The sequence below is a fragment of the Vigna angularis genome, chromosome 8, assembly GCF_016808095.1.
Source record: "Vigna angularis cultivar LongXiaoDou No.4 chromosome 8, ASM1680809v1, whole genome shotgun sequence".
NCBI classification, from domain to species: domain Eukaryota; kingdom Viridiplantae; phylum Streptophyta; class Magnoliopsida; order Fabales; family Fabaceae; genus Vigna; species Vigna angularis.
The window spans coordinates 4501161-4514103 of record NC_068977.1 but is presented as its reverse complement, the minus strand read 5'-3'; the positions used below and the strand labels follow the sequence as shown (position 1 = coordinate 4514103).

Below are 12943 nucleotides of genomic sequence, written 5' to 3'. Positions count from 1 at the left end.
TGGCGTCTGCGCAAGGGATTTGAGTGTGTTTTTAATGAGTCTGAGCAGGGGTTTTGGGTGCAATTTACGAGGTCTGACATTCCCCCTAACTACAAAAATTTTCGTCCTCGAAAATTAAAACTTACCCGGGAATAAGTGAGGATACAAGTCCTTCATGGCATCCTCCACTTCAATAATTACATCCAATTTAATTAGTTCGTTAAAGTAATAATAAAAATCGACAAACACTAGATTTTATTAAAATAAATAATTTTCTATTTTAATGTGTTTTTCTAATAAGCTTATTTTAATAAGATGAATTACATATACTTTTAAATAATTAATTTTTCCAAAATATTTATTTCAAAAACAATTTTTTTTTAAATTATGTAAAATCCCAATTTTAGAGGTGGTAGTAGTCTAAAAATAGTAAGACTCGGTTATTTTAATATTAAATGATTTATTTATAAATAGTTTTGTTATAAACGAGTTTCATTATTTTAAATATTTCATCTCTTTAAAAACCTCTTCTCTAGAGTTCTCTACCTTCTCTCTAAGAGTTTTAACTCCTAAGTCATCCCTTTGACAATTAGGAGGTACCTAATCGACCACGGTAATAAGGTCTACATTTTTACTCGATCGATTTCTTCAATAGAGCAAGTAAGTTTCGGCTCATTTTTTCTTTTGCTGTTCTATTCTAAAATCTATGATTTTTAGGGTTGTTGCATGTGTTCTCCTTTATCTATTCATCGTTCTTTGTCAATCAATCGTCCTAATAATTTATTATGATCTTAATTCCGAGGTTTATAGGCATTCCTAGGATTTCTTGAGCTTGAAGTAAGGATTTGACGTGTATAAAGTTTGCTAGTTTTGGTGTAAGATAAGAGAAGCTAGTGTTTGTCTTTAAATTGGATTATAATGTATGAAATTGTGACTGGTGATATTATATTATTGTACATTGTTGGGTATATCTAAAATGATCGTTTTAGTGTTAATTGTGTTTGACTGAAAAGAATAAATGATAAGATTCTTTATTCCAAATCATGTCAAATGCAATATTGATACAACTTCTTATGTATAGTGAGAATAAAAATATAATTATACAAATGTATAAACTACACTATAAACTTTTAGACAAAGTATTTTTACTATATGTGTCAAATACGCTAACACAAATGTGTACTCATACATTTATGCATACAATTAAGCTTTTTTTAAAAAAAATATGACTATTAGAATATGGTAAGGAATTAAAGATAAACATTTTATTACATTCAAATTTAAAATGTCAAAGACCTTTAACGTCACCCTTTAGACGTCTGACCCTCGAATATCCAATGTAAAAAATGACCGGTGGCATTTTTCGTAAATAAAACAATTATTTAGACGTCGGTTATGGAAGGGCCCGATGTCTAAATACTCATATACGTCGGCTCTCCTGAATAGACGCCAAAACTAAACGAAAAAGTTAAAAAATAATAATTTTTTATTCTATTTAGACGTCTGTTATGGAGGGAACCGACTTCATTTAGATGTCGGATCCCGCCACTCTGACTTCTGAAGCACTTTAGACGTCTGTTAATTGGGGGAACCGACGTCTAAACCCTAAATCCAGAAATTTAAAAAGTCACTTTTTGACTCCGTTTAGACGTCTGATCCCGTCACTCCGACTTCTGAAGCACTTTAGACGTCTGTTAATTGGGGGAACCGACGTCTAAACCCTAAATCCAAAAACTTAAAAAGTCACTTTTTGACTCTATTTAAATGTCCGATCCCGCCACTCCGACTTCTAAAGCACTTTAGACTTATGTTAATTGGGGGAACCGACGTCCAAATTTTGGCATTAAAACACCGTGAACGCGAGACAGCCGTTACGCGCACTCATTGTTCATCATCTTCATCGCGTTTTCTCTCTACGGGTTACGCTTTTCAAGTTCGTTTTCTCACTTTTGCACCGTTTTAAATTAATTTTACTCTGATTACATCACTCTTTGATGCATTATCTTTCATTTGAACCGATTAAAATGTGTTTTCGTTGGGTTTTGGTGCAGTTATTCTCGTGTCTTTAGGCTGCGTTCTATGGCGGTGATTTCTTGCGTTTTGTACTCCTCCAATTCCCTCCACTACGTTTTTAAAACCATCCAATAAAAAAAATGTACAATACATTCTCTTCAACTAAAATATAAAGTTGTAAACTCGAATCACCATGAGTCAGGAGCAACCTTAGAGACGTCTAACCTATATGGATCGGACGTCTATATAGACGTCAGACCTATATATGTCTGACGTCTATAGAGACATCTGATCTAAAGGGTCCGACGTCTCATTAACGTCACCCATATAGACGTCGGACAGAGATCAGACGTTAAAAGCCCAAAATAACATACGTCTAAAGTTCTTTTTACACTAGTGACACACTCAAAAATGTATGTGTCCAACATTTTCACTTTCTAAAATTATATTACAAATAATTCATCCATCGCAAAAGCCCATCAATTATAAAAAATAAATAAGGCTTGGTGATAATTATAGTTTAATTTATCATATTATATTCTTAACTTTACAAAACGTTAAAATATATTTCATTTAAAATGTTATATATTTGAATGTAAATAAATTTTATACGTACCACTTAAGTATGCATGAAATATACACTCTAATTCTCTTCATGATTCTAAAATTATATACTATCAGAATCATAAGGAAAGAAATCAAAATCATGTATCCATGTATGTATATATATTTAGTTTGATGAATCAATAGTCACACAAAAAAAGATTGTAAATTCATGTGAAAAGTATTTATTCAAATAATTATCATACACATATAAGATGAAATAATGAGAAAATGAAAGATAATTTATGTAAAGAAATTGTGCTATACCCAGCGATGAAGACGATTTCCACCCTTCCTACTTATATATACTTAACCCTTTAACTAAAATCAAGCAACCCTTCTTTTTTTTCCAGTATTTGAACGTTCCTTCACGTTCAAACACCCTCCACTGTGCACCTACTTCCGAACAACCCTTAATCCTAAAATTTAAAACAAGAAAACCATAACAAACGAACACCAAAAACACAAACAAAATCACAAACTGCAAAAAACAATCCACATAATAACTTAGGATTTCATGAGACATACACAACTTCTTCCACCTCACAGTATTCGACGAACGAAATCACAATCTTCAAATTCCAAAATGGAAAATGGGAAACCAAAACACGTACAGAGCAAACGAAACCTCATTGCAAGTGATTTACGAAAAATTATACTTTAATATACATAAACTTTGTACATTTATTTAACATTATATTTTCTTATTTTCTATTTTTTTTTTCTTAAAAATATTATAAAAATTTATTCTTTTATATATAATAATGTTAATCTTATATGTTAAATAAATATAAAAGTGTATTTATCCGTTACTTTAGATTTAATTACCCTTCAAGTACTACTCAAATGGGCCAACGTTTGTTTAAAATATTAATAAACGCCTGGTGGGTAACTTCAAGTCAACATAGAAATTGTGTTCTCCTTTGATTTTGTCTGACTTATTTATCTGCTGTGTATGTTTTCAAATATATGAAAAAGTATTTTAAATTACCGACATAAGTGTATTTTAACTGCTTCGATATAGGACAGCATAAAAAAATATAAAGAATCAATATAAAGAATCATGTAAAGAATCAATGTAATGCTACTCAGACTCAAGTCTACTCATCCTCCAACAAAAACCGCACAAACCATACATCTTGTGTGATGTCTCAGTAAGCATAACAAAGAAAAACTGAGCACACACACGTACGCATATACATACACATGTATGTATATCTATAGATGTATAGATATAAATATATATTCCTAGCAAGGCAAACCAACAAAGCAGTTGAGAGCGCCAGCATGGCGTGTGAGTCTGCTGACATGACTGCCATCTCTTGGCTTCATGATGAGACCCTTCTTGTGTGTAATCTTGATGGGAGCACCGGAAGTGTTGAAAGTGGCACCGTTCATGAGAAGGTCCATGTCGGATTGCCACTGCCAGTTCTTCCAGACGTCCGGTGTAGCATAATCTCTGTGTGTGATCTCCTTTGCAGCGTCGTTGTTGGGAGCAATGAAACGGTTTCCTTGGCTAAGAATAGTAGGCCCTGCGCTTCCACCAATGGCGTACATCATCCAGTGAGTGTAATCGTTGTTAAGAACGTGGAAGAATCCCCATCTGCACCTTGGCATCCTCTGGATCAGTCCCTGCCCGAAATGGTTGAATGCCACTGTTATCTGCATGATCTTGTCCTCCGTGTACGAGTCAGTCGCACCGAACAACATCACATCGTTGTGTCTCGTCATGTGGCAGTTGGAGATGGTGATGGCTGTGGAGCCTTGGATCACATCGATCAGTCCATCGGCAGAGTTAGAGAGAGATACATGATCGATCCACACGTTGGAGGCTCCGAATAGGGAGATGGCATCACCATCACTCCTCGTTCTCAGTCCAACGTGGTCGTAGGAGTCCCTGATCATGCCACCCTCCTTAGGCACAATGTTCTTAACGCGAATTCCGTGGATGATGACGTTGTTCGCGAACTGTATGGTGAGGCCACCACCGTCCTTGATCTGAACGTTGGCACCACGACCGTCGATGGTCTTGTCGGAGGAAATGAGAAGCTCCTGCTTCAGAGTGATGATCATGCTGCGTTGGAAGATGATCCAAAGTGGACCCTTTTGGGTGACGGCATATCGGAGGGTTCCTGGCTTAGGGTTGACCATGTCCTCGTCGGAGTTATCGGTGACAACGTAAATGGGTCCACCGAGCCCACCCACTGCGCGTCTTCCGAACCCTTTTCCGCATCTGGCCAACCGATACCTGTCGTTGGCCCAGTCTTTGTTGCACCTCCAGCAATTGTCAATGGGGTTGCTGCTGTCACAGCGCCCTCCAATAGGGTTCTTGGCCTCATTCAGTCCCCTCCTTGTTCTGTTTTTCAAGGCACGATGAACGTGGTAATTGAGCTCACCGGTGACCAATTCAGGAGTTGGCACATAGGACTCGAGAGCGATTTCGTGGGCTTCTTCAGCTTGAGCTTTCAGAAAGTCGTCGTATTTAGCAATGCCAGCCTCAAGGCATGGGATGATGATGGCCAGAGTGACCAACAGGGTGAAGACAACCTTTGCACTACTTCCTCTCATGTTTATTGTTTTCCTCTGTTGATGTTTTTCCTTTTTCTGGTTTTGTGTGACAAGGTTGTCCAAGGTCTTGGGAGATCTCAAAGAACCCAACAAAGACCTTGGCAAGCCTGTGCCAGTTAGAGTAGAGAAGAGATAAGTGTTTGGCTTGTGGCATATTGGTTCATGAGTTCATCCCTTTTATAGCACACAACTTCTTAATAAGACAACGGTCACCCTTCAATGGTGCGTATGATTCCAACTTTAGGAACAAAAAATGTGGCATGCCAATAGTTCTGTTAAGTCTCACCCACAAAACTATGCTATTTTTATATTTGAAAAACAAAAAAAAAACATTCTTTCTTATTTTTCATCACTTTTATACTAAATTAATTTGATAGATTGTTATCAGCAATAAAACATTAAACTATATCTACAGAACTTTTATTTTATAAGAAAATAAAAACAATTCTTGTTTTTATTACTATTATTATTATTTATTATTATTATTATTTAATTTCAATGGTTGTTTTCAGATTATATAAATAATATTAATTGATTAAATTTAAATAGTAATTACTAGTGATAGAAATTTTAAGTTACTATATGTCTAATATATTTTTTGTTTCAATAATCCAAAGTAAATAAAAACAAAATAAGGTGCAGCAGCTTAACACAGACAAATAAAAATGGAATCGAGCATATAATTATAATTATTTATAACAATTGGGATACATAACTTGTCTTTTTAATATATATTATCTTTTTAATATATATTTGTCTCAACACCCAATAAAAATAAAAAACAAAAATATAAAAAAATTAATAATTAATGATAGATAAAGAAAAAATAAATAAATAAATTTTCTTAATATATATATATATATATATATATATATATATATATATAATTTTCAAACTTTAATTTAGTTCAAGAATTCAATATCGTTGTTCATATCTTTATTCCTTCTTGTTTTTTATATTCGACACTAAAAAATATTTTTAAAATATTGATTTTTGGATAAAGATATGATTTTTTAATATGATAATAATTTGAATTAATATTAAACAATATTCATAATGATAATTAGAAATAATATTTTGGTATTATACTTAATTTATTGCGTTAATTTATTTTTAAAATAAATATATGATCCAAAAAATTGACAAATTTTAACCATAAATATAATCAATGTCTTATATATTATTTAACTTTTTTTTAAATATATTACAATCAAGACGATTTATTTTCCTATTTTATCCATCATCAATTAATTTACAACTAAAACAAAATTATTATATGTATATATAAATATGCATCCTATCATAAAAAAAAATAAACAGAAAAGCGTGCAAAAATAATAGAAACATAGAAAGAGAGAAGGAAAATATAAAAAGGAATAAACTCTCGTATAAAAGGGATTTGAACCGTTATTAAAAAAGAAATAATTGGAGTACCAATAATTGAGAAGGTATATAATCTCCATCTTTTTTATTTGATTTGGGTATTATATTCGCAAATGCCACATACCAAATACAAAGGATTAAATTAGCTTTTTGTATTTTATAAAATTAATCACCTACCTATATAAAAAATAATGTTTTTTACCCTTAATATATATAGAAAATATATTAATTTAGTTGTGACATTCACTTTCTTATCAAATTAGTATATTGGGTTAAATATGTTTTTAGTCCCTAAACTATTGGCCGTTTCTGGTTTTCGTCCCTCTTTCAAAGTAAGGTACGATTTGGTCCTCAATCTTTAAAAAACGTTCGTTTTAGTCGAAAAAACGAACGTTTTGAGGACTAAAACGAGGACTAAAAACAAAATTTTGAGGACTAAAACGAACGTTTTTTAAAGATTGAGGACCAAATCGTACCTTACTTTGAAAGAGGGACGAAAACCAGAAACGGCCAATAGTTTAGGGACTAAAAACATATTTAACCCTAGTATATTCAATAGTTAATAATGTAATAATTTAATTTTGATAATTATTTTTCATTGTTAGTTTAAATATATTATTCTCTTATTCGAATTATTATCAAACTAAATTACAATATTTAGATTTTATAAGTGCTAAAACAATTTATATATATATATATATATATATATATATATATATATATATATATATATATTTAGGACCATTCTTTCACCCGAAATTTTTTTAACAAAAAATAATAATATGAATTTAAGTTTTAAAAGATAATTAGGAGTATAATTTAATTTTTTGTAAGAGCCTGAAAATGAAATGCTATTGGGCCCTACAGCCTGACCCAAGAAGCTAAGGGCACTAGGACCTCAGAAGAGGCCTCAGTTTCCAACTCTGAGTTCTTCATCCAGTTACTCTTTCTCTCTCTAAACTCAGTTTCATTTTCCTCTTCTTGCTCTGACTTCTCTCTACTTTTCCACCACTTTCCACCGTTGCATTTTCAACTAGGTGGTGTTCTTTCGCTCACGAAGTTGAGAGCTTCCCTTCTATCCGATTATATTTCTATTTGGACGGGTAAGTCAATTTCTCCACTCTTCTTGAACCTAGGGCATGCAACTTTACTGGTTGCATGCAACTAGTGGTGCTCCTTTTTTATTCTCTGCCTATTCTAGCTCTAAGAGTTGTTTTCATCACCATTTAGGTAGTTGTAGGGCACTGTTTGGGTTCTCTCTGTGAAGGCACGGTTAGGGCATTCTAGTTGGCTATATTGCTCAACTTCAAGGTAAGGGGAGCTAGGTTTTCTTAAAGTCTATTTGTATGAAATGTGTAAATGTGTTGAACCTTGTGTGACCATGCTGTTTGAGTTGAAATTGTGTTTTTGAGATTTTATGTATAAACTCTGTATGATGAAAATTGGTGACTGTGGTTTTGGTTGGACTGAGTGATATTTCAAATTTGATATGTTTAAGGTTTGGGTTCTGTCAAAGGAGGGTTATATGGAAGGTAAGGTAAGTATGCGTTGTTTTGAGTAAATTGGTAGTAGTCTAGGTCAATTTAGGGGAAGTGACATAGTGATTCTGAGTAACAAAGGTCTAGGATGAGTTTACAGTGTTGAAACAGTTTAGAGGGATCATTTGTGACTTGTTGAGGGCACTTTGTTGGTAGGATAGAGGAACCTTAAAAACCTGAGTTGGCACATCCCTGATCATAGAGCAGTCCTGGTCTGATCCAGTCAGTTGTGACTAGTCATATGTGCTGGCGTCAAGGTGAGTTTGATGCTTTCAGACATTGGGTTCCTCTCCGGTGACCAATTGGGCAGTTGGGTTAGTTTAGATGAGTCAATGGAACTGGTTAGAAGCCTAAAACTGAGTAAAATCATGTTCAATGTGGTAGAATTGAAATTGGGTTCTTGGGTTAATGAAATTGGAGTTTTAAGTTCAATCTGAGTATTGTTCACCTTAGAACCATGTTAATAAAGTATTGTAATCAGCTAGAAAGGTTCAATTAGGTACACAGCTTGAATTAGAAGCCTTAGAAGTTAGCCAAGAGTCCTAGAAATGGTAAGGATTAGTGTGAGTGTGTGATTCTGCAGAATTCGCGTTCTGCAGAATTTGCGTTCTGTAGATTATGCAGTATCGCTATGCGATTTGTCTCGCATAGTGAGACCCTGTAGAGGGTGCTCATTGTCTTAGTAATTCGCTGTGCGAGCTGGTGCGCTATGCGAATATATATTTTTTAAAATTTTATTGTAATTTATTCACAAATTCTTAATTATTTAGTTTACTAATATTGTTCTTAATTAATTACTATTACCTTTTTAAACTATTTTACTGGAAAGAATATAATTTCGATGCAATTCTTAAAGTTATCAATTAATATACTAAGAAAAAAAGATAAATCATCTATTTATGTAATTTTTGTGAATAAAATAAAATTAGAAAAAAATGGCGCTACACTGTGTTTGAATTTTAGTTGATTCAAACTTTTAAACTATACCTTAGATTTGTTTTTCTTAATTCAGAAAAAAAAAATCCTAAAAATTTATTTAATTTCAAAAATATAATAATAAATTTAATTCAACTTAATTTTTAACTGAAATTAAAAAAATAATAGCTTATTAGCGAACCCCAACTCTTAAAACTAAAGATAAAAAAAATTACAATCAGTGGTATGTTTTTTATTTTTAATTATTTAAAATATTGCTATCAATTAGTTAAATATTAGTTACAGTGATAAAAATCTTAAGTTACTATAGGTCTGATATAATTTTTGTTTCAATAATCCAAAGTAAATAAAAACAAAATAAGGTGCAGCAACTTAACACAGACAAATAAAAATGAAATCAAGCATATAATTATTATTATTATCTATAACAATTGGGATACATAACTTATCTTTTTAATATATATTTATGTTCTTATAATATTACAAATGAGTAATTTTCAGTTTTCTTGAAAATATAGATTTATATTTGTAATCTACATAATACGAATTTGTTTAGATAACTTTTTTTTATGTATTTTGTTTTTTACATTTTTTATCATACATATAATTTATTAGGCCAAATCTTATCTTCTTTGATCAATTTATATATATATATATATATATATATATATATATATATATATATATATATCACTTTAAAAAACTTCATAATATTTATAGTTATATCTATAAGATAATATTTATAATTATGTTTATCAAATTATATTCATTAATTAATAATAAAATAAATAACTTCAATAATAAAAAATTTGTCAGTCATGCAAATAATATGTCCATGCTATTTTTATGTTCAAATTCAAAATTAGAATTGAATGACATTTTGTCAATCATGCAAATAATATGATTATGCTCTTTTTATGTTTAAATTCAAAATCAAAATTGAAAAAGAGAAACATTTATTCAAAATAGAGTGATTACATTATGGAACCAAAAAATAAGAGCTTGAAAGCCATGAGTGAAGAAGAAAAGGTGAATTATGCGAATATGGCAAAAAGCCATACACTTCGTGCTCGACAGTTGTTGGAAGAGGATCGTCTTCACTGTGCCATGAGGGAGCTGAAAGAGGCCCAAAGATACTTGTGTATGCTTCAAAATAACCCTTCTCCCTCCTCTAGGATGTGACGTGGTAACTAGAGAAGGGTGGTTAATGGAGTTAGGAGAAATTCCGTAGCTTTAGGTAGTTTCTCAAGTAGTTCTAAGCTTTATTTGTTAGTTATGTTTTGATTATATCTTTTAAGGAGATGGATGTGTAGATGGATGTGTATTTTAGTGATGGTTGATTTCTTTTCAGTGTATTTCTTTTCAATAAAATTGTTTCTCACTATTTTATATCCGTCTAACGCTTGCAGTCTTTGATTTAATTGTTTCTGATATGTTTTCCATCTGTTTGAGCATATTTAAAAGCTTTATATGCTGCCAATTAAATTAATAGTCTTTTATTAAACATCCAATAACAAGAAAACATAAAACTCTGCCCTACAAATGTATCATAATTCAAATTCAATAGAAATAAATAAGTGCATTCTCCATGAATCCTGAGCATTCATATGCAGAAAGGGTAATTTTATTAAGTGCAGAGGAAGCATAAGCTTTCAAATCGAAATAGCTACTGAATAAGTTCACAAGCATGAAATTGAATTGGACTTCAATCAACATTCTAATAGTTAGTATAGTGATTGAACACCAAAGTAGGTAGAGCATTCGGACTGTTTTCTACATTGTCCATTAGACAAATGTTGATCTTTAGTTTACTATGTAATAAACTTATTTATTTTTGTGTGGTTCTTCATCCTTTTCATGTAGTTCCATTACCTCTTTCAAAATCAAACAAAGAACAATAACTGTTCTGTCCAGTCCTTCACCTTTTAACTAATCACAAAGACCCTTCAAATTATATGGTCGCAGAAAATTGTAAGGAAATGATAGAGGCAAAGCCCATTAGAGAGTTTCCTTTTACAATCACCATAAGTTATTACTGTAACATATACGGATTTACTATGATTTTTCAAAAAATATATACAGTGATGAACAGCAAAGAATAAATTACTTTGTAGCTTTCTCTTGTCATTTTAACAGACAACTCCTTCAACATGTATGCTTCTGCTTTATTCTTCACATCCTGCAGCAAAAGAATGCTAATAAAGTGTTGGACAAATATAAAATGCTTACACAAATAAATCACAAAATCACTTCCTGGAACAGCCTCATGTGTTCCATCTTCCTGCAACCATTGATACTTTTAGTTTTTACTTTCGTTAAGAAAACATAGAAATAAGAAACGGCTATAGTAAGAAATTCAAATTTAACTCAATGTCAATCACTGAAAACAAACTTATAAACATTTCACTAATAAAAGTAATAATAATAATAATAATAATAATACATAAATAAAAATAAGTTTATAAACACCTCACTAATAAAATAATAATAATAAATAAATAAATATTATAAGATTAAAAACACTCTAATGACAAAATAAAAAAATAATAATAATAAAAAAGGGTTAAATATGTTTTTAGTCCCTAAACTATGGGCCATTTCTGGTTTTCGTCCCTCTTCCAAAGTAAGGTACACTTTAGTCCTCATCCTTTTCGAAACTTTGGTTTGAGTCCTCCAAAACTAACACCGTCAAAAATATGCTGATGTGTCTAACGTCTCTTTCCACGTGTTCAACGTCTCTTTCCACGTGTTTAAACAGCTAAAATGCAAAGTTAATCCAGCGTTGGTGAAGTTTGGTTTATTAGTTTCATTGCAAAGTGTTGTGTGAAGGATTCGAGCAAAGACAAAGTGGAAAGAAGGTTGAAGCTTGGATATCACCTTCTTGGGCGTTGGTGGAGTTGGGCACGTAAGTTCACATTTGTCTTTGTTTTGGTTTAAAATGATGGATGGATTTGGGGATGTAGGGTTTTGTTGAAGGGTACTGGTTTCGAACTTGAGTTTCTTTGTTAATCACTTTTGAAGGGAAATGAAAGGTGACAGAGGAGGTTGCACACCAAGGAGCATAGGTTCTGGAATGTCCCAAAGTTGTGGATCATCTCACTTAGCTTCAAAAAACTGTGGTTGTGGGGAAAGATTGTTGTTGTTGAAGGCAACTACATTGAAGAACAAAGGGAGACAATTTTATAGATGTAGAAATTGGGCAGTAAGTGAGAATAAAAGCTTTATTTATTGTGTTGAATATTGCATTGCTGATTTATAATTTTCATTTGCAGAGTAATTCAAGCTGTAACTTCTTTGAATGGGTTGATGAAGGAGATTTCGAAATGGAAGGAAGCTTACAAAGGAAGAGTGAAGAAGTTGAAGTGTGTATTGAAAATGTTGTGTTGGAGCTAAGGAAGAAGAAGGACAAGTTGAAGAAGAAATTAGAGGAAGAGAGAAAAAATTTCAAAATGATGTTGGTGTTTTTTGTATTGTCATGGGCATTAACTGCCATGTTTTGTATTCTGTTTGTGTTGAAGGTTAATTGTAATTAGATAGGTTGTGATGTGGATGTACAAGGAAGTTTTAAATTCAATAAACTGTGGAAGTTCAGTTCAATTGTGCCTTGATGGTTGTGTTATGTGCATTTGTGTTATATACTTTGGAAATATTAACAGGTGTGTTTAAAATCACCAAATTCTGCAAGTTATCAGAAAAAGTGTTTAAAATTTGGGGGTTTAAATGTCAATTTTGCAGAAACGAGTTTGGAATGTTAATGTGATGATTTTAGCAACTTTGTTTGACCAAATTTGACATGTACTAACTGCCAGCAGAGGCTAAAAGCTTCGAGATGAAAATATCAGTGTATGAGTTGGTCTTTAGCACCTAAAGTGGTGGATTAGAATGGGAAATTTGTAGAGGGACTAAAAGCAGAAACTAGCACG

General features: G+C 32.0%; 2 protein-coding genes across 3 annotated transcripts; one reads left to right on the top strand and one right to left on the bottom strand.

Annotated features, from left to right (window-relative positions):
- Positions 1–3674: 3674 nt before the first annotated feature.
- Positions 3675–5300, bottom strand: LOC108344552 (pectate lyase). Its single transcript, XM_017582984.2, has one exon. It carries the CDS (start codon positions 5161–5163, stop codon positions 3844–3846), a length of 1320 nt encoding a protein of 439 aa, XP_017438473.1. The 5' UTR covers positions 5164–5300; the 3' UTR covers positions 3675–3843.
- A 2195-nt stretch (positions 5301–7495) lies between these two features.
- Positions 7496–12564, top strand: LOC108344553 (uncharacterized). Of its 2 annotated transcripts, XR_008244953.1 has the most exons (3): positions 7496–7649; positions 7777–7857; positions 12293–12564. XR_008244953.1 is itself a non-coding variant. In XM_017582986.2 (2 exons), the coding sequence occupies exons 1-2, from the start codon at positions 12046–12048 to the stop codon at positions 12551–12553; spliced, it is 438 nt and encodes a 145-aa protein (XP_017438475.2). In that variant the 5' UTR covers positions 11942–12045; the 3' UTR covers positions 12554–12564. The 2 variants fall into 2 exon arrangements, 1 of the variants encoding a protein (XP_017438475.2); XM_017582986.2 differs by lacking the exons at positions 7496–7649; positions 7777–7857 and adding an exon at positions 11942–12222.
- The last annotated feature ends 379 nt before the right edge of the window (positions 12565–12943 follow it).

Excerpts from the sequence above, each read along its gene's own strand:
- LOC108344552 (XM_017582984.2), bottom strand. The coding sequence starts at position 5,163 with ATGAGAGGAAGTAGTGCAAAGGTTGTCTTCACCCTGTTGGTCACTCTG.
- LOC108344553 (XM_017582986.2), top strand. The coding sequence starts at position 12,046 with ATGAAAGGTGACAGAGGAGGTTGCACACCAAGGAGCATAGGTTCTGGA. Across the intron at positions 12,223-12,292 it reads ATAGATGTAGAAATTGGGCA|AGTAATTCAAGCTGTAACTT; the intron begins GTAAGTGAGAAT and ends TTTCATTTGCAG.